This window comes from Brassica napus, chromosome C1 (assembly GCF_020379485.1).
Source record: "Brassica napus cultivar Da-Ae chromosome C1, Da-Ae, whole genome shotgun sequence".
Lineage (NCBI taxonomy): Eukaryota > Viridiplantae > Streptophyta > Magnoliopsida > Brassicales > Brassicaceae > Brassica > Brassica napus.
In genome coordinates this window covers 15,825,145-15,845,242 of record NC_063444.1, presented here as the reverse complement: position 1 = coordinate 15,845,242, position 20,098 = coordinate 15,825,145, and the positions used below count along the sequence as shown (strand labels likewise).

At 36.0% G+C, this 20,098-nt stretch overlaps 5 protein-coding genes across 6 annotated transcripts; 2 read left to right on the top strand and 3 right to left on the bottom strand.

The window, feature by feature from the left end:
- Positions 1-2,582: 2,582 nt before the first annotated feature.
- Positions 2,583-5,350, bottom strand: LOC106376121 (molybdate-anion transporter). Its single transcript, XM_013816166.3, has 8 exons — positions 4,998-5,350; positions 4,475-4,619; positions 4,203-4,371; positions 3,858-4,128; positions 3,483-3,748; positions 3,174-3,389; positions 2,989-3,091; positions 2,583-2,900 (listed from the first exon to the last, which is right to left on the bottom strand). Exons 1-8 carry the CDS (start codon positions 5,146-5,148, stop codon positions 2,839-2,841), a joined length of 1,383 nt encoding a protein of 460 aa, XP_013671620.1. The 5' UTR covers positions 5,149-5,350; the 3' UTR covers positions 2,583-2,838.
- A 1,777-nt stretch (positions 5,351-7,127) lies between these two features.
- Positions 7,128-8,588, top strand: LOC106376119 (rhodanese-like domain-containing protein 14, chloroplastic). The gene is made up of 6 exons (XM_013816164.3): positions 7,128-7,510; positions 7,610-7,656; positions 7,756-7,848; positions 7,930-8,068; positions 8,163-8,265; positions 8,333-8,588. Exons 1-6 carry the CDS (start codon positions 7,330-7,332, stop codon positions 8,451-8,453), a joined length of 684 nt encoding a protein of 227 aa, XP_013671618.1. The 5' UTR covers positions 7,128-7,329; the 3' UTR covers positions 8,454-8,588.
- On the bottom strand, positions 8,340-11,152 carry LOC106376118 (vacuolar protein sorting-associated protein 26B). The gene is made up of 11 exons (XM_013816162.3): positions 11,038-11,152; positions 10,701-10,744; positions 10,549-10,623; positions 10,336-10,410; positions 10,170-10,242; positions 10,019-10,063; positions 9,824-9,914; positions 9,671-9,737; positions 9,519-9,563; positions 8,980-9,211; positions 8,340-8,901 (listed from the first exon to the last, which is right to left on the bottom strand). Exons 2-11 carry the CDS (start codon positions 10,701-10,703, stop codon positions 8,717-8,719), a joined length of 891 nt encoding a protein of 296 aa, XP_013671616.1. The 5' UTR covers positions 10,704-10,744; positions 11,038-11,152; the 3' UTR covers positions 8,340-8,716.
- Positions 11,153-11,177: 25 nt separating this feature from the next.
- LOC106376117 (outer mitochondrial transmembrane helix translocase-like) lies at positions 11,178-13,254 on the bottom strand. 2 transcript variants are annotated; one of them, XM_013816160.3, is made up of 6 exons: positions 13,097-13,254; positions 12,783-12,987; positions 12,401-12,701; positions 12,146-12,304; positions 11,760-12,055; positions 11,178-11,673 (listed from the first exon to the last, which is right to left on the bottom strand). In XM_013816160.3, exons 2-6 carry the CDS (start codon positions 12,981-12,983, stop codon positions 11,452-11,454), a joined length of 1,179 nt encoding a protein of 392 aa, XP_013671614.1. In that variant the 5' UTR covers positions 12,984-12,987; positions 13,097-13,254; the 3' UTR covers positions 11,178-11,451. The 2 variants fall into 2 exon arrangements, with proteins under 2 accessions (XP_013671614.1, XP_013671615.1); XM_013816161.3 differs by having other exon boundaries at positions 12,783-13,003; positions 13,097-13,252.
- A 235-nt stretch (positions 13,255-13,489) lies between these two features.
- On the top strand, positions 13,490-14,520 carry LOC106376116 (heat shock protein 21, chloroplastic). Its single transcript, XM_013816157.3, has 2 exons — positions 13,490-13,830; positions 13,923-14,520. The coding sequence occupies exons 1-2, from the start codon at positions 13,596-13,598 to the stop codon at positions 14,360-14,362; spliced, it is 675 nt and encodes a 224-aa protein (XP_013671611.1). The 5' UTR covers positions 13,490-13,595; the 3' UTR covers positions 14,363-14,520.
- The last annotated feature ends 5,578 nt before the right edge of the window (positions 14,521-20,098 follow it).

Sequence of the window (20,098 nt, the reverse complement as noted above, 5' to 3'; positions counted from 1 at the left end):
GAAGGCTTACCGATCATAGACCCCGACCGACCTGACGGAACTCTCTGGTATGTATGTTACATTAATTTTTTAAAATTCATTTGTGACTTTAATAAATATTTAAAACTTTAAATTTGTTTTTTTTTTCCAGGTTTGGGGTTGATAACTGCCTTGCAACAGAAGTAACCGAGACGATTAAAGGTTACTTCTCCATGCCACATCCCAACTGGAAATCCACTCCGATCTACATCAGAAGGACGTGGTTCAAGATTTACGCTGTAAGTTTTTACAATTTATTCCTGATTTATATTTTTTTAAATTTTATTTTTCTAAACTAATTATTAATATTTTTTTTTTTGCAGCAAAAATTTAATTGGTCCATGGGGGTCAATGAGAAGGTGCGGAAAGAGTTTATCGACAAGGCGAAGAAACGTTTGTTGGACACGGTCTCCAACTGGAAGGGTGACTGGATCGTGAAGGGCTATGAGCGGGGCAAACCCGCAACCATCACCACGGACGTGTGGGATGGCCTCATCCGTTATTGGAGGGATCCTGATGCCATGAGAGTCGCCCAGTCTTGCTCCGCCTCCCGTAACTCGGTAGATGAGCACGGCCACAGGGCGATGCAACATAGTACGGGCCAAAAGCCACACGCCCGCGTCCGTTTGGAAATGGTACGTAATTTAAATATTTAACTTTTTAATTTTTAATATATATATATATAATAAAAACTTTCTCAACTGTTTTTAGGCCAAGGAGTTGGGACGTTTACCGACTCTTATGGAACTTTTCGATCTGACCCACAAGAACAAGGCGGGCAAATTTGTAGATGAGAAGTCTGAGGCGGGCGAATTTGTAGATGAGAAGTCTGAGAAGATCTACAACGATGTGGCAGCTCGTATTGACGAGCGTGAGACCCAGCTGGCGCAGGAGTCCGCCGACGGATCACCCGTCGTCTTATCCACAATAGAAGTGGATAGAATTTATGAGGAGGTAAATTTTATATAAATTTTTTATTAATTCCATTTTACTTTAAAATTTAAATTTAATATATATTTTATTGTTTTTTAAGGTCGCTCCTAGGAAAAAGGGACGTGTGTTGGGGATTGGTTCCGTCAACGATGTTCCGAGAGCGACTTCCTCTTATGGCCAGAGACGGGATGATGAAGTCTCTGAGCTGCGCGACGTGTTGGAGACGACACAACATCAGCTGTCGTCGACACAAAACGAGTTGGCCTCGACAAAAACGTCGTTCACAGCTCGTATGAGTGGTCTCGAGAACTTCTTGGACGTCATAGCGGCCACAAATCCGGAATGGGAGGCCATGTTCAGGACCTTGAAACAACAAAACCCCATTCCAGGCGAGGCATCCGTGCAAGTCAACGAGGCAGATCTCTCGAGAAGGAGCGAGGAATTCTACGACGCGGCAATGCAGCATTAGTTTTTTTTTTGTTATTGTATTTTAAAATTCAAAACTTATTTATATATTATATAATTTCATTTTGATTCGGCCAAAAAAAATTTTCTATTCGATTTAATTTCAATTAAAATTTTATTAATAAATTAAATAAATATAATTTTTATTTTATTTTTATTTATAAATTCAGTAAATAGAAAACAAAGTAATTTCGTAGCTAATTCCCGATGTATTAACGAGGAAAATTAACGACAAAATCTCGAGGAACTATTAACGAGGATTTTACGTGGATTCGTTTTCGTATACTTTACGATTCTATTACAACGAATTACTTTCGTGTTATTTACGTTTTTATTACGACGAATATATTTAGAGGTTTTTGCGGGTCTTTTACGACGAATCCTTTTCGAGTTACTTACGAGGAAACACAACGACCGCATTACGTGGAAACCCCACGTGGTCTTTACGACGAAACCTTAATTCTTCTTTACGAGGAAAATATAACCTCGCTAATGAACGAGGAAATGGCGACGAATCTTCTCTTACGACAAACATATAACGACGAAACGCCTTTCATCGCCATTTCCTCGTAACCCTTCTTTTACGAGGAAATAACGAGGATTTTGGCCGTCGCTATACTTGTATTTTCTTGTAGTGTTATTGGGCTATAGTGGATGGTATTGAGTGTCCTCACTGAGTACTTTTGTATGCTCATGCCTCTTTTTGTGATGCAGGTGACGAGTAGTTGATTGAACCGGAGCGCGGGACAATGAAGACCATCGGGGCGGGTTTTATATCTTTATAAATTTGGGATTTCTATTGGGTGTTTTATGAATCATATACTAGTACTCTACATTATTTTCTCGGATTTATTAGTAAAGTTGGAGTTTTGTTTGATTTTATTCTTGGAAAACTTCCTGAATTTTTACTTAGAATTTTTCAAAGATGGAATCATTAATTTGGGCAATGGAATGTATGAAAAACTTAAAACAGTTTCAGGTTACGTTTGCAACGGATTGTTCTCAATTAGTAAAAATGGTTTCGGAACCAGAAAAATTACCAGCATTTGTAAACTATCTTGAAAATATTAAGCTTTTGCAAAGAAGTTTAGTAAACTCAGATATTGTTCATATTCATCCTCCTTTGACCATTTTATGAAATTTCAAAAAGGAATTAACAGCAAGCCTTCGAAGAAACGGAGCTCAAACATAATGGTAGAAGCAATGCCTCATTGATTGCATACAAAAATAAACGTGTCTATAAATTCTAACAACAACAATAAATAATAGCCGAGAAAATTAAATAATCAAACTTCACTGCTATGAACTTTCTGTTCGAATTGTTGCATATGCTATATTGCCATAAGAAACAACCTTGAAAGTTTTCCTTGTCTTCTATCTGTATTATTGAATCCAGAATGTGCATAATGTATAGTTTATTCATCAAACGTTGAGAGGATCATCTTCTGTGTTTCTTTCATTAAGAGGTGTCCAATCATTTGTCTCTGCAAAATCATTAAACTCTTTGTAAGTGGAAAGCTTGCTAGGGCAAGTAGATAGCTCAGAGCCAAATGAAACATAGAGACAACATACTTGGCTTGTCAACAATCATCATGAGCCTTCTTTGCAGGAGACTAGCAACAAAGAGGAAGATAGAGCACATTCCAAACATGACTGTGATTGGGAACGCATTCACCTTCAGAGCACATAAAAACTGGTCAGTACCAAGACACAGGTTCATAGGATAACGCAGAAAAGGAAGTCTAGAGGAGACTTACATTGTACAAGACAACACAGACAAAGATGTTCAGAGGAATCCGGAAAAAGTTCATGATTGTGCTTCTGGCTTCCTCAGGGATGTATTGGGATCTCATCTTCATTATGGATGGCCAAAACAGTCCTACACACGCCTCAAAGATACAGAACCCAAGAAGCTGAAAGCAACCAGAGAAAGAGATCCCTCCACCCTTTACTTTGGAAGGTGCTACCAACGACTGAGTCACAGACATACAATTGCGAACAATGAGTCACAGAATATAACAGCACGCAAAGAAGAACCCACACTAATCCTTTTTTAAAAAACTTACAGCCATTATAATTGGAAGCAATAGTGAGGCAGCAGAAACTAGGAAGACGATCTGCATGTAGCCTTCTACTTTGGGAGATGAGCGTGACAATAAACGAGAAGCAAGGGAACTACCGAGCATCGAAGCAAGCATAAATGTAGCAAAAATGAAACCATGGGGAATCTCCTCATCGTTGGGGCTTAGAGCAGGAGTCCACAGGAATACAAAAGTATACATAGATCCTTCAAAAAGCGACTGGATGGCACCCAAAAGTGCAATCTTTTCATCTGATCAAAGATACAAACATTCTTCAAGACTCAAGAGGCAATGCCAATATATAGAGAGAAGCAAAACAGGAAACAAAGTCCAAAATTAGCAAAAGGACTATCAACTCACCTGATGCAATGGCGACTGCAGCACCTCTAAACTGAGTAATCAAGTCCTTGTTGTCAGAAGGATCACCATAGTTTTCTGACCATGAAGATAGAATGACAGCCATTCCAATGGCAAGAAAGCATGCAGCAGCGTCAAATGGAGCAACAGGGCCAAGAGAGAAGGAATGCACAAGCAAGTTCCCAAACAATCCAGCGATAATAGCAACAAGACCATTTCCAAAAAACACAGCCTTTGAAAATGTCAGGGACAGCCATTGCTGCTCAAAGCCCCTCTGAATACATCACAAGAGAAATATATTTATTAGGATAAGGGCTTTAACTCAACATAAACCTTTGGTAACTTTACCTTATTGTGCTCAGCGACAAGCCATGATTCGAATGATGAAAAGAGAAGGGAAGTAGCAATGCCTCCCAGCACACGGCCCACCATCAAAACCTTGTATTGAGGAGAATGCTTGGTGATACAGCTCAATATGTAGGTAATACAGTAAGTAACACACGCTCTCTTACGACCCCTGATACAGAGCACACCATTACGCAATTACTAAAATAGAGTTGTTGAGATTTGCCATTAAGTACAAGAACATAATAAAAGCATCAGAAAGAGAGGAAACTCACTGTTTGTCGGCAAGAGATCCAACGATAGTACCAAAGAGCATAGAGGAACCAAAACCAGCAATGAAAAGCTGCCCAATATCCCCTTTGCTGAACCCATAAGTACTGTAAAGATAGTACACATATGGACCCTGCAACCAGTCACCCGCTGCCATTCACAAAATATCAAACAATCCATCAAACTCCGGTTAGATCATTGATGTTAGACAAATACCAAAACTAAAGATAAAGTCTGAAACTTTAGTTTTAACAACCAGTCTCTAACTCATAGTAGTAGAGTAACATCACTGTTTACAGATCTTAATTCTCTGTTACCTTCTCTACCAACCAAGTGAAGCAATTCAAAATCATAAAGTTCCAATGTGATATATACAACTCTTTTCTAAAAAGACAATACTTTGCAAGTAAACACGAGAGAGAAACAACAACAAACACGGATCTGATTCTCCCACCCAAACACATTATTTCAACCAGATCGGATCGAATATACACACTTCCTAGAGATAATAAAAATTGAGGATCGTACCCATCATGAGCGAGTAAACGACGAGGTAGTTGTTCTTGAAAGAAGTGAAAGCTGAAGAAGTGTTGATCCGATCCTTGTTGTTCTTGCTCAGCTCCAACGCCGCCACGACGATGCCTAGGACCCCGAACACCACGTAGTAGAACACCTCCATTGTCGCTGGATCCGGAGAAACTGAGAGATGGGGGAAGATATTTTCGATGGAGAAAGTGATCCTACTCTACTTCCTGAGATCCAGATCGTTTTTATACTATACTCTCTCACTGACGCGTAAATGCCACTACCTTTGGGCTCCACGTGGAGTTTATACCTTCGGGTTATATAAAAATAAACACTCCCAAGTCGTAGTGTTTACGATTCGGAGCTGCGTGAGAGGACGTTGTTTCGCCGTATAAGGATAAGTGAAGATGTACGTGGCGAGATCTCGACGGTGAGTTGGAGTGATCAACGGTGAGAAGAGTGTCGGTGGAGTGAGAACATTGAGGATAAATGTGTCGGTCGGGTTAAGGAGTGGGGCCGATCCATCTTAAGCCGTCCGATGATTTTAGTTTTTGATACAATATAGATCTAATAAGTTCTTCTAACGATAGTGCCATTTTCATAGAACAGTGAGAGTCATTAGTTGGAAGTGGGAAAGCACATGACATGTATCAGAAAGTTTCAACGAGTGATTTGGTTTCAATCCACTGACTAGCCCCTGCGTTCTACATTGAATCTGAGCATTTCATTTGTTCGTTTACATTTTTTTCTTTTTTCTTTTTGTAATAACATTTGTTTATTTACTTTCTTCGAAGTCTTATTTTTTTTTAAATATATGCACCTTGGACTATGTTAAGAGTGTTCGACCTAAGTTCCTAACATATTAGGACAAACTTTCTTTGTTAAAAATATTCATGTACTCATGTGTTGAAACATGTGATATTTGTAGTTATGTTATAATTAGGGCTTTTTATCCGGTAAATTTGATTCTATTCGTTATTCGTGTCGATTCGATCCGAAAATTCCGGATATTCACAAACCTTCGAAGCAAATCAAATATTAAAAATCAATATCCGTTAAAATCGAAACAAAGCACAAATATTAAAATTTTGGGATGTGGATATCCGATCCGGCAATATATAAATACATGTACATCCTGATTATATTTAAAGTTTTAAATGTATAAATTATAGAATTATTATTCTAACATATGATTTGAAAAATTCTATTCACATTATTACTTATATTAAAGTGTTACATAAAAGGAAGTGAAAAAAATTATGACAATTATAACTTTTTTCTTAAGTTTTTTATTATTATAATTGTTAAATAAGTTAAAAATTTTACAAAATATGTAAATTCATTAGTTCTTTTAATTATTATCTTATATACCATGCAAAAAAAAATATTTTACAAAACAAATTTGTATCAAATTTTCAATATTATTTGTATTAATCAAAACATATGAGATATCCGAAGTATTCATAAATATCCGTAAATATCTATTTATTTTTCGGATATCCGTTTTTCCGAATATCCGTATTTTTCCGAAGCAAAGCAAATCGAAAAATTAGATATCCGTGACATACGAAGCAAATCACAAATACCTTCAAAAATCCGAATATCCGATCTGTGCCTAGGTCTAGTTATAATGTACTAGTTTTTTTTTGACTAATGACTTTTATGTACTAGTTTTTGGTCTAATGGAACGACATTTTACCTAATTTAATTAATATTGAATAAATTAGTGATGATCCCAATTTAATTAATATTGAATAAATTAGTGATGATCCGTAATCACTCTTTTGATTTTTTCACACTGAAATTTCCATTAACTTTAGAACAATACAGAGATGGGAAAAAAATATTTGCTTAATCTTTAGGAAAAAAATGATTAGTAAAATTTAACTAAACTTAAGAAAATATAGATACCGGTTCGCAATCACCTAAAACTTGAAAAATGACTAGTAAAATTTAACTAAACTTTAGGGAAAAAAATGTTTGCTTTGTTAAAAGAGTTATGAAAAGCAAATAGTAATCAAAAACCAGGTTAACCAAATCGAACCGATCCAGAGAAAACTCAAAACAAGGCTAACCAAATCGAACCGAGCCAATAAAAAACGCTACCATGGCGCAATCTTAACTAGATAAGAGAAGATTATCTATCATTTGATTTTCAAAAGATAGAATCGAAGGAAATCAAGAAGAGACAACAAGCACCACATGTTCAGATTCTTTCTTAAACTGAGAATAAAGAAACCGCAACACTCATCCCTCTCTCTGTCTTTTTCTCACTTCCCGCAATTAATTTCTCTCATTTTCCGGAAAAAAATATCTAGAAAGAAACTCACCAGAGATGGCTTCACTTACTTCTATTGCTACCCCGTATCGCAGCTCGAGTTATCCATCTTCATCGCAGGCTTTACGTGTCAAACTCACCGGAAACACTCTGTTCTCTGCGGGAGTTAGATCCCCTGCTTCTTCATCATCGCTTCTAACTATTCGAAGCGCTGCAACGAAACCTGACAAACCAGCAGGTACACAAACTCGTTCGTGTAATGATTTTGAAATGTGACAGTTATGTTATTAGATTATTAACCCCTTGATTTGCTGGTTGTGTCTCTTGGAGGGATTAGCTGAAGTCGATTGGAGACAGAAGAGAGAGCTTCTACTTGAGAAAAGGGTATGCACGCACATCATGTTATCACTCAAAGATCAGATTTTTGAAGATCAAAATGTTACAGAGAAGGTTGCTAACTTGCTATTGACCTGTTGTTGTTAGGTGAGAGGTGTGGACGTGAAGGAAGCTCTACGGTTACAGAAAGAGAACAACTTTGTGATTCTTGATGTTAGACCAGAGGCTGAGTACAAAGAGGTGAGCAGTTCTACGCTTTCTGATATGATGATCTCTTTGTATCTTACTTAATGGCGAATTCATGTGTGTTTGGTTTTGAAGGGTCATCCTCCTGGAGCTATCAATGTGGAGATGTACAGACTGATACGGGAATGGACGCCATGGGACATAGCTCGCCGTCTTGGCTTTGCATTCTTCGGTATCTTCTCTGGCACAGAAGAGAATCCTGAGTTTATTCAAAGTATGGCACTGAGAACAGATCAATAGCTTTAAACCGTTTCCATATTGTTTGTATCCAGCAGCTGAATGTTTGTTTTTGTGTGACAATGTTGCAGGTGTAGAAGCTAAACTTGACAAAGAGGCAAAGATAATAGTAGCCTGTTCATCCGCAGGCACGATGAAGCCGACTCAGAATCTCCCTGAAGGCCAACAATCTAGGTAATATCAAAGTCTTGCAACTCTTGTGTGGTTTGTTTCAATGCTCATATGATTAGCGTTCTTGCAGGTCTCTCATAGCAGCTTATGTTCTGGTCCTGAACGGCTACAAGAACGTATTTCACCTTGAAGGTGGAATCTACACATGGAGCAAGGAAGGCCTTCCTATTGAATCTGAAGAAGAAGACTAACAGAAAGAGTTGTCCAGTTTTGTATCTCTGTCGAATTCAGGTAGTTCCATTTAGAGATTTGGCCTTTCATAATGTGTGTTTAAAGTTTGTAAAACTTCAGACATTACCAATGAAAGCAAACCAGAATCCAGACAACTTGATCAATGAGCAAACTATTCATTCTGAGTTCCAACCCAAATAACAAGTATTTAACTAAAACTGAGTACACAAAGTCTAAGGCTTTACACAAGACTCAAAACGAGTCCTTATTGTTGTTACTGTCATCAAGATGATGTGTCTTCCTTCAACCTGTACAAGGTGATTTCTTGCTGCTTGAAGTATCTGCGATCCTCTTCATCAACCAGTACAAGATTCAGATAATACTTGACGCTAAACTTGTTGTTAATGTTGCGATGCGTTGGTGTAAGATCGTATGGTGCAAGAAACAGTCTTACAGGTATCGACTCGCCTGCAAAACTCCTCACTCATCAAGTCATTCAAGTTTCTTAGAAGCAATCACTAAAACATCGTGTACATGCATATATACCTCTAACTGGGGTTCCATCCATCAACTCAAATTTAGCAAGTGTTTCTGTCTCCACATGAGTATTAGCACCAGCACCTGTTGATTCCCTCCTCCTGATCTCAAGATCCATATTCTTCATCTTGATCCTCACAAGAAGAAAGTATATTTTCCCGAGGATAACATCTTTTAGGTGATACTTGCTTTTGTTGTACTCAAACTCGATGTGCAGGCAATCCTCAATCCCAACTTCCATCTGTACGATAAGGTGAGATCCAAATGGAATTAAGCCTCAAAGTGTGCTAAGAACGCTCTGAGTGGAAAAGAATAAAACTATTGACATCTTTTTTTTATAGCTAGAGAAAAGGAACTCAGTGAGGCGAGCTTCAAGAGAGATAGGATTTAGTATCATTCACAAGTGACTGTAGTTAGAGCCGAAACACTAAGAATTGAAACTAGATTGAGTTTTTTTTTTTTTTTTTTTTCTTTGGAAATGAGGCATAGTTCTTGCTCTATTCTTATAAAGTTTCAAAGTAGGATCCTATCAGAAATTCAGAACTCACCTTGATGCTGTTATTAATTGGAGGAGGTGGAGCATAGTTCCGAACCTAATTTCAAACAACATCAAAAAAGTCACAACAAACACACCTCTAGGGTGATATTAAACGGCAAATCATGAGTCATTACGCAGCAAAAAAAAAAGGAAGAAAAGTACCATGAATTCCTGGTATTCAAAGATGCTTCCAGCATAGCCACGAGTGACGGTTACTTTGAGGACATATCTGAAGAAACAAATTGTATCAGAAACTTGTATCAAGGAACACAAATGTATCAGCCGCCTTATGAGAAAAATAATCATATGATATACCTTAGCCGCACATTGACACCATACACTGTTGGAAACTCAAAAGGGTATGTCTTTCTTTCGTATATATCTCCAGGGACATCCAATTCACGAACTGGAACAAGCAAACCGAATCACACACACAAATGGATTATAAAAATTATCTAATACGGTTGAACATGAAAGTAAAGTCATGTTAATCCTAAGTTTTACTCTCACCCAAGGAAGTGAAGTCATAGAAGTTTCCTCTGTCAAAGTACATTTCTGTCGAGAACACAAATGCCATCAGTAATTCAGAAACCGGGCAACAAATCTCTAAAAAGACTCTTTTGGTGGTTAGATCTACTAGGAGGTCATGGCAATTGCACACCTATTTGACCAAGAAGCTCAACTTTCACACCATTATGCTCCACCTTTTTCCCTTGATATGGTTCAATGCAAACCTAATGAAGATGTTACGGACAAATGATCAAAAAGTATCACAACTCATAACTGGAACAGCTGAAATTCATCAAGAGCAAGAAACCAAGAAGTACCTTCCCGGAAAGAGTTTCTTGACTCTGGAAAAGTGGCACCAAAGCTGTTTGACCATTTTCTTTCTTCATGGGTACCTAAGGGAAACAGTGGAGGAACAAAGAGGTGAATAAGAACATCCGAAAACATGATTCAATAAGTTTAATGCATGCGAGTGATCCAGGAAATTATATTCAGTTTGAAAACTTGTTTTCACTACCACAGAAGAGAGAAACCTGTTTACGGTTTTTGCCATCAGAGAAAGTGATTGAAATGTTGCAGGCGGGCTTGAATGCTCCAAGAAGATAATTCTGAGACAATTAAAAGTGTGTTTCAGACACAGAAACATCAAGCCAAGAAGGCAAATTTCATAAGTAAGAGCACTTACCATGATCACAAGACTTTAAGAGATTTCAATCACAACAAACAAACCTGTTCAAAAGGAACAAAAAATTAGCGGCATTCTTTAGTGCAGTACACCCAATGCATGCGGTTAAAAGCTAGAGCTTTGATTTAACGATTCTTCAGCTGAACAAAAATAGAAGCAGACTCTAGTTCCCATTTCATCAGACCAAAAATAAAAAAAACAATCGAGTGAAAGCTGAGAAACTTCTAAATCAGTTGTAATGCTTCTTCAGTGATCAGAACACAGCTCGATTCGATAGAAATCAAGTCGTTTAGATCAAATGAGACCCAAAACAACAAACAATTGCAACAACACTTACCCGCCAAGTCGAATCCACCAAATCTGATAGTGAAGAAAGATCACAGAAACAAAGGCACGAAAAAAAAGGAAGGCACATTATTTTCTAGTTGACCATACAAAAGCCCAGTCCACAAAGCCCACATGTTCAAAGCTGAGATCTTCAGGCTTAAAAGAGTCTTACTTTCTGATTAATCAACTTCACAACAGTTCGATCAAGCTTACATTAACTATCACCAGAAGTGAAGAAAGAGATGACACATTGGTCAATCTTTAGTAACACATATAAAGATGAAAGCCTCTTAGTAAAATGCCAAAAGCAAAAGTAAATCATCCTATAACAAAATTATTACAAAACAGAGTTATATTATGGTAAAATATTAAACTTTCCCACTTGAAACCAGAACGTTTATGAAAAATATGATCCGGAGTTTCATCAGCTATCTTCTTCATGATCCCCGTGCCGTGAGTCCTGAGAACCTGCCTGAAGGTTAATGAACTGAGAGACCAGTAGCTTCGAGATTCCACTTATAGCTGCCTCGACCTCATCTGGTTCCCTTGATCCTCTCAACCCACAGTACTCCCCTGCTGCAACTTGAGTCTTCTTCGACGTAGCAAGAACTTTCTCCAAATCCAACTGCGACAATGGCCTAGGAGCCTGAACAAAGAAAATGATAGCAACTCAAAACATCAATACTCTTAGTGGATGCAAACAACATTGAGCATTCTCTTATGAAAACTTACAGGACATGGTCTCCCTTTTCTCTCTTCCTCTAGGATTTCTCTGACAGGGAAGTAAGCTGCTTTCTTGCATAGCTCAAATATGTCTGATCCTGTGTAGCCTTCGCATAAACGAGCTACGTGGTCATAGTCAATATCCGGTTCCACCCTCTCTCCTTTTAGTGTCACTTTCAATATCTCAGCTCTCTCCTTACGATCAGGCATTCCAATCTCAAAGGCTTGAGGAAGACGCCTCAATATTGCTTCATCGAGCTCTGATGGTCTGTTCGTTGCAGCAAGTACCATTACCCTCGCATTCGCTACAATGCAACCATTATACTCATTTAAAAAAACTGTATCCACGTAGACTGCATGTTAAAGTGGGCTGAAAGGCGAAGGGTTCAACTTACGATCAGTGGAAAACCCATCCCATAAAGCCATAAACTCAGTCTTCATGTTTGCCATTGCTTCATGATCAGTTGAACGGCGCTGACCAAGAAAGCTGTCAACCTCATCGATAAAAATGATAGCAGGTTGGAGTTTGTACGCCAAGCTAAATACAGCAGAAACTGAAAACAACGGAACAGAACAGAGAAGCTCATTTATCTGAAGAAAACAGACCAAAGAATAGCCTACTCAAAGTGAACTACTATGGTGGCACTTACCAAGCTTCTGAGCATCACCAAACCATTTGCTCATCAGATTAGAAACCCTAACGTTAATGAAAACAGCTCCAGACTCTTTAGCAATAGCCTTAGCAAGCATAGTCTTCCCAGTACCAGGAGGCCCATAGAGCAAGACTCCCTTTTGAGGTCCAAGCAGCTTCCCATACGCAAAAAGCTCAGGCCTTTTCAACGGCAAAATCACAAGCTCGTACAAAGCCTCCTTGATAGCCTCCAAACCTCCAATAGAACCAAACTCCACATCAATGTGGTCTGGGTTTATCACATCACATGCTATCACATCCTGTTCCGCAAAACAAAGAAACAAGTTAGCATCTTTCTCACTAAACACACAACAATTAGAACCCCAACAAACATATACTACCTCGTATGGAGTGGTGTGAATAAGAGGACGACCTAGACGCTTGGAGATCTCTTTCTTATGCTCGAGAGCTTTCTTGGACGCCTCACGATTAGGGTCGAGGTGTCGGAGCCCGGCAAACAGAACCAAGCAACTGAAAGCAGCGCTCGCAGCGTAAAGTATGAGTTCTTGCAAGATCTTCGTCTCCGACGAGCCACCGCCCATTTCTCTTAGAAAAATAAAACCTTTATCAATAACAGAGGATCTTAAATTAAATAAAGTAATTAAAGAAACCCCTAAATAACAGTAGCTCAGAGATTAGGGTTCCGAAATGAAACCTAGGATATGTTTGCAGAACACGGGGAGACTCTTGCTATTCTTGTGGACGACGACAGAGCAGAGAGTGGTGGTTCTCGAAACTATGCTTGAGGATCGGGGAGAATGAGAATGAGAATGAGAATGGAAATTACCGTAATAGCCCTCACTTGCACCGTCGTTTATTCGTAAACAAGCTTTATCAAAAGGCCCTTATTGGGCCCTAAATGGGCCGTGTGATTAATTATAGTGATTGGTTTGGCTCACGAGTAAAAAACAAAGATGGTTCCGGAGAAGATGAGAAAACGCGAGACAGAGACGAGAAAGTTCGTATCACATCTTCAACCTTCAAGATCTCTCCTTTTGTCACCTTTAGAATCTTCACATCCTAATCTAACCTCTATATATACACTATGCTCACTCGATCCATGAACATCAAGAAACATAAAACTAGAATCTGCGTAGTCTTCTTCCAGTGATAACTTTTTGGCACGCTTTATCATCTCTATACGCTTTGAATAGATGGCTTCCACACTCTCATTCACGTCGTCTCTCCGTTCACCTCTCGCTTTGCCTCGATCATCCAAACCTACTTCATCTTTCTCGGTCTCGTTTCCACGGAAGATCCCTGGTAAGATCAGAGCTCAAGACCAGAGATCAGACTCCCTTGATGTTGTTCACCAAGGACAAAAAGGGAACCAAGGGTCCAGTGTTGAGAAAAAACCTCAACGCTTAGCCATGGACGTTTCTCCTTTCGGTAAGTTTAACTAAACGAGCGTTAGCTTGTGTAACACTCTTTCACTCTGTTTTTTACTGTAACCAATTATCTGTTTTGATCTTTAATGTCAGGGTTGTTGGATCCGCTCTCGCCTATGAGGACAATGCGTCAAATGCTGGACACGATGGACAGGATGTTCGACGACGCTGCTATGATCGTCCCGGGAAGAAGCAGAGCAGGAGGAAGTGGAGTTTCCGAGATCCGTGCGCCTTGGGACATGAAAGAAGAAGAGCACGAGATCAAGATGCGTTTCGACATGCCTGGTCTATCCAAAGAAGACGTCAAAGTCTCTGTCGAAGACAACGTTCTTGTTATCAAAGGAGAACAGAAGAAGGAAGACGAGAATGACTCGTGGTCCGGAAGAAGCTTTAGCTCTTACGGTACACGGCTTCAGCTCCCTGATAACTGCGAAAAGGACAAGATCAAAGCTGAGCTCAAGAATGGAGTTCTGTTTATCACTATTCCCAAAACCAAAGTGGAACGCAAAGTCGTTGATGTCCAGATTCAGTGATAATCGAGTAACGGTTTCCTCTGTTTTCTTGTTCTGGAGCTGTTTGTTGTACATATCAAACCTACGTTTCGCTACCTATGTAACAAAAAAGAGAAGATCTTGTGTGTGAAGAAACAGTTAAACTGAAATAAAGGTTTTACGAGGTTCTACTGTGAAAATATTCGTTTCCTCAAACTAGATTTACAACAACAGTTCAGTTACTCGGCCCATTGTTCTTTTGGGCCAGAGCCGAAGAGCAAAATTTTGCGGGAGGTCCAATGTCGCAATATTTGCTTAAGGATCAGATCCAACGATGAATGTCTCGCTGCTTTCCTGTGTGAAACCATACAAAGACCAGTGATCAGATCATCTATTCTCCATAGGAGGCATGGGTCAACAAAATAAAGCACATTGCTATCTGCTATCGATACTTCAATAGACGTTTTTGCGTGTTTGTTGCTCAGGACAATTGTTACGTCGGTTCTGCTTCGACCCGTAAGTACGTAACACGACCAATCAGTGATGTACACGAAATATTTTACTCACAATGGGGACTGTTTACATTGTGAAATCTGATTAGATTAATTTAAATATAATTAGATTACTTTTGTGTGTTTTCTACAAAATTCTTTTTGATCGACAATATAATTCGGAAGAAAATTCAGAAGCAATACGTTACTTTATTTAAATTTTACTCAACAGCCAATCAAATTATTTATACAAAATTATAAACATCTAACAAATTTTTGGATATATGAAATATAAAATTTATGCTATAACTTTTCTAGTGACAATAATAGTATATTCAAGTCGACTTTATAATCTCTGATAATTTATCACACTTTTAAGCAAAAGTTAAGCCGTCGTTACAAGTGTAAGATTATACAATTCATAGTTTTTATATCCACTGTAGGAACATCAATATTGTTTTTATCTCGTCATAAACTATTTCATTCTATAGAGAAATACTATAGTAATTGTGTAGCTACACTGTCAGTTGGTTCATTCTCATAATTCACACACCATCGTGACTTCTGTCACCTCATCTAATCCTTGTAACATATGTCAGAGAAACTATCTCCAGGATTAAATTGAATTTGTAGTTGATAGATATAGTCATATAAAAAACTGAAAGAAGAAGATTATATCAGTGAATTAGAACGATTCTATTAGGCCGGGACGTTCAGAACGGTTCAGATATATCCAAATTAACCATATATCGTTCGGATTTGGGTTATATCAAACTTATTGTTAGATATCATATCCAAATAAATATGAAATTAAATATTTGAAGTACATATTTATGTTTCAAATATTTATATGGTATATTATTTAGATATTCGGATCGGTTTCTTCGGATATTTTTCGGGTTTTCAGATTATATGTTCGGGTTTGGTTAATAACACTTCGGGTTCGGATAACACTTCGGGTTCAGATAAATAAAGAATAATTTTTTTTTTTTTATGTTTTCGAATTATACTTTTTCAAATTCGAACTTTTTTATAAAAATTTTTTTTTGAATTTTTTTTTGAATTTTTTTGAATTTTTTTTTTCAAAATTTCTTTTTGAAAATTAAAATATTATGTTTGAAACTATTTTTAAAAATTTTTATATATTTTTTAAGTATCTATTTATATATTTATTAGAATCATAAATTTCACATTCCAAAAGTTGTACCCCATCCCGCAACTCTAAACCTTAAGTTTAGATTAGTTAACCCTATGGGTATAAGTGTCTTTTATCATTCATTAAAAGTGATGGTAAAATTGATAGGTGTAGACATGAAAAATGGTACTATGAATGTGGTATTTGTGGCAATTTTTCTTTTTATTTATTCATTACAACTTTCTTTACAACTATATATAAAATTAGTTTATATTACAACTATTTTTGTATGTACATGTTTATATTTACACGCAAACATAAATAATAAACATGTATTTTAATATTTTATATTAAAAATATTTTATATTAATTTAAAAAATATTATTTATGTTATTTATTATAAATAATTTAATTAAATATTATTATATAATTTGTATTTGGCATAGAGCGTCAAAATTTATTGGCGCGGCTCTGCTGATACTAGTGATCAAATATATAGGTGTGTAAAACTGAATTTCTGTTTTGGTAATATGAAAAAGTCACATTTAAATGCAGTAGTTTTGAAAGAAAAAAACACCCACTTCCAACGGCCCCGCCAAATAGTATCTTAAGAATAATTTTCTTTTAAAAAAAAACTAAAAGTAGGAGAAAGATTGATTGTTTCTTTTTTTGGCGTAATTGACATGTATGGGTTGATAAATGATTAGGCTTTTAAGAATAAAATAAAGCTTAATTACATAACTAAATTAAATATAAATATTTTATTTTTAGATATCTAAACGACTGGGGATGTTCTAAGCAATAATTAATTAGGTCAAACGAAGAATTTTCCACTTAAAGAATCAAATGCAACGGCATTTTGTTCTGGTCTTATACGACAACGAAAGTCAAAGTGCAATCTGGATTATTTCTAGAGCAATTATTAGAGCATCATTATCAATCAGACTTTTTTTTTTTCGTGTGTGTGCACTGTCAATCAGACTCTTAAAATTGAGTTTTAATCATTATTAAATTTATATTTGAGAATAATTTAATCATGTATTTAATTTTTAGTTTTTAGACTACTTCGAAAGAGACACATGGCTTAAGGATATTTAACGTTTTTTGGGTCTCTAATATGAAAACATATTCTTATATTTTTCCATTCTATTTGTTCCTTTTTCACTTTTTATATTACTTTAGTTTAAGTTTTCTTAAAGATTCTTGACAAAAAAAAATTCTTAAAGATTCTTAAAAAAAAAGTCTTAGAGAGACTATTCAATGCGAGAGCACCTCCTATCCCATTTTTTTTTTACGTCAAACGGCTGATCTATTACTCAAGTTTGAGGTGGTCTGGGGAACCAGATCGAAATAGAACAACCAATGTAACACATGTCCCTGTGATAGGATCTTGCTATCTTAGCTAAAGAATCAGATGATACATTTTCAGAACGAGGAATAAAAACAATCGAGAAGTCTGAGAATCTGCTCTTCAGCTTCTGTAGCTCATCTAACTCAGTGGAGAAGTTGGGCCATGCTACGGGGTCTTGAATCATCGAGATTAGATCCTTACAATCGGTGCCAAAAGTCTGACACGTCGACAGTTGAAGCATGCATTCCATCGCCCATATAAGGGCATAAAGTTCCGAATGAAGTGGTGAGATTTTTCGTCGCTGGTTTCTTGCTCCCAATAGCTGAGTTGTTCCTCCTGAGGTTTTCCATGTCCATCCATAACCACTGAAGAATGCGTCATATGTCCATGAGCCATCTATTAGGCATCTCTCAGAACTTGCTATCTGGTCAGAGGTTGTTGTAACTGTATGTTCTTCTTCTTCTTGTTTCATGTTTGCTTCAAACCAAGCATGACATTCTGATTCAGTATGTCGAACAGTTTCCAAAAGGTCCATGTCTATTCCTCTGAATAGTTTATCATTCCTCGCTTTCTAAATATACCACATAATCCAGGAATATGAGTCTTTATCCAGCTCAGGGTCTTCTATATCGTTTTTCTTACAAAAAAGATAATCGATGTTCGCGTAGTGACTCGCGCTGGGGAACATTGATGGTAGAGTTGGGGTTGCTGCATATATCCATTAGAGTCCTAAACACACATATATGTATATAATATATATGTATATGTGTAATTATGGGGTCTATAACTTTGTGGAAAACTCAATCCAAAGTTTCTAAGAAATATTTTTAAAGAAATTTTAGATTGAGTTTTCTACAAAACTATAGACTCCACAATTACATATGCATATATAATATATACAGACACATATATATGTGGAGTCCAATGGGTAGAACCCCCATTGAATGTTTTTTTATCCATTCCTTTTAGAAAATGTCAGACAGAACACCATAATAGAAGTCAAATGCAACCACTTGGATTCTGTTTTACACGTAAACCAGAGATCTGTTACAGTATGAACCAATCACAGCAAAGCTTGAAGTTTTAAATTCAGTCCATCTAATTAATGAGGCTGTTGTCCGATGTGAATGAGTTTTGCTCATACTTTTTAGGTTCTTCGTGACCGTTAAGCGGTGCCTAAAGTACCAATAACAATGGAAATCTCAAAGTGTCCAAAATTTCAATACACAAACATAGAACACGAGCACGACTTCAATCCTAATAACAGGCAAACATCTTTTTAATTAGAAGATGATCTTGATTTTTAACACCCGACTAATCTTGATGATGTAGCCATCGACTAATCCATTCACCATGTTTTCTAATAGTTTAAATACATAATACGATAAACTGGTTAAAATGAGCTTTTTATTATATGTAAAACGTTGCTAAGTTTAGGTAGTCTGAATTCCTGATTGCTTTCACTAGTTTGTATATTTTTAGTTAGCCTTCTAGCCCCGCATTGCACGTAAAGGTACTGCAGAATTATTTGTATGATAAAGAATTTTCTTTACAAGAAACTAATATAGAGTCAAAGACAAATACGATGCTAGTTTATTGAGAGATGAATTTATATAGAGTTTGTGAATTTTAAGAGTCGATAGATTTTAAAAGTTATGTGGATTGTGAAAATTTATATACATTAATTGTCTTATGAAATTTGATCATAACCTTTTTGGATTAGTATAAATTTTCATGAATCTGTATTACCTATTTTCTATCATTCTTTTTGTAAAGTAAATATACTATTTATTTATTTTCTAAATCATATAGCATTATTATTTATTTTTTCTTTCAAATTAAAAAGAAAATAATAGTGATACATACAAAATTGGACAATTTTTCTTAAATAGCCATTTTAAAGTTTTTGTCACAAAAAGAGCATTCAAAGAGAAAAATGACCAAAAATAATTTCATGAAAAAGGTAAAAGATGATTTTAGCCCTTGCTTTATATGTAAAAGCAATAAAATAATAAAATTAAGAATAAATATGTTTCTTTTATAATTTTGGATTATATGTTTTCAAATTCGAAGTTTTTTATAATTTTTTATAATTTTGGATTTTCTTTTTCAAAATATTTTCTAAACTCCGGTTTGTTCGTGTAACCCAAGATTTGACTCTCAAATTTTCTTTCTGAAATTCAATTTTTTTTGAAACTATTTTTAAAAATTTATTTAAGAATTATTAATATTTATAAATGTAATTATTAATATTTATATTCAAAATGATAATTATTTATTAAAATAATTATATATTCTAAAATGTAAAAGTATATAAATGTAATGAATTATAGTTTTGGACATAAAATTTGGATTTAAGGTGCAATAGATATTCGATAAGAATAATTATTTTGTTTTCTAGTTTTTTATCACATATATTTTGAAAATCACAAGATACATATAATATTTTAAAAGTTGAGTTTTATGAGTAAAAATGAATAGAATTCATCTTCCAATAACACCAGATTTTGTTAGAATTAGAAAATCAATAATAACTAAATTTTTTTGAATAAAATGAATTTGAATAGATTTTGAAAATTCTTAAACCAATAATAATGGATTATATTAAGATTTTTGAAATGTAAAAACCAATAATAACAATAGAATCTCAAATTTTTTAAAATTCATGAGAATTCACTTACCAATAACTCTCCCTTAGTGAGAAAATGAAGGTAAGGAGATGGCGAAAACTGGATAGCTATGTTGGAATTAGAATTCAATCTTTTTACATTCTTTCAGTATACTTAGGCTTGATGCCGTGA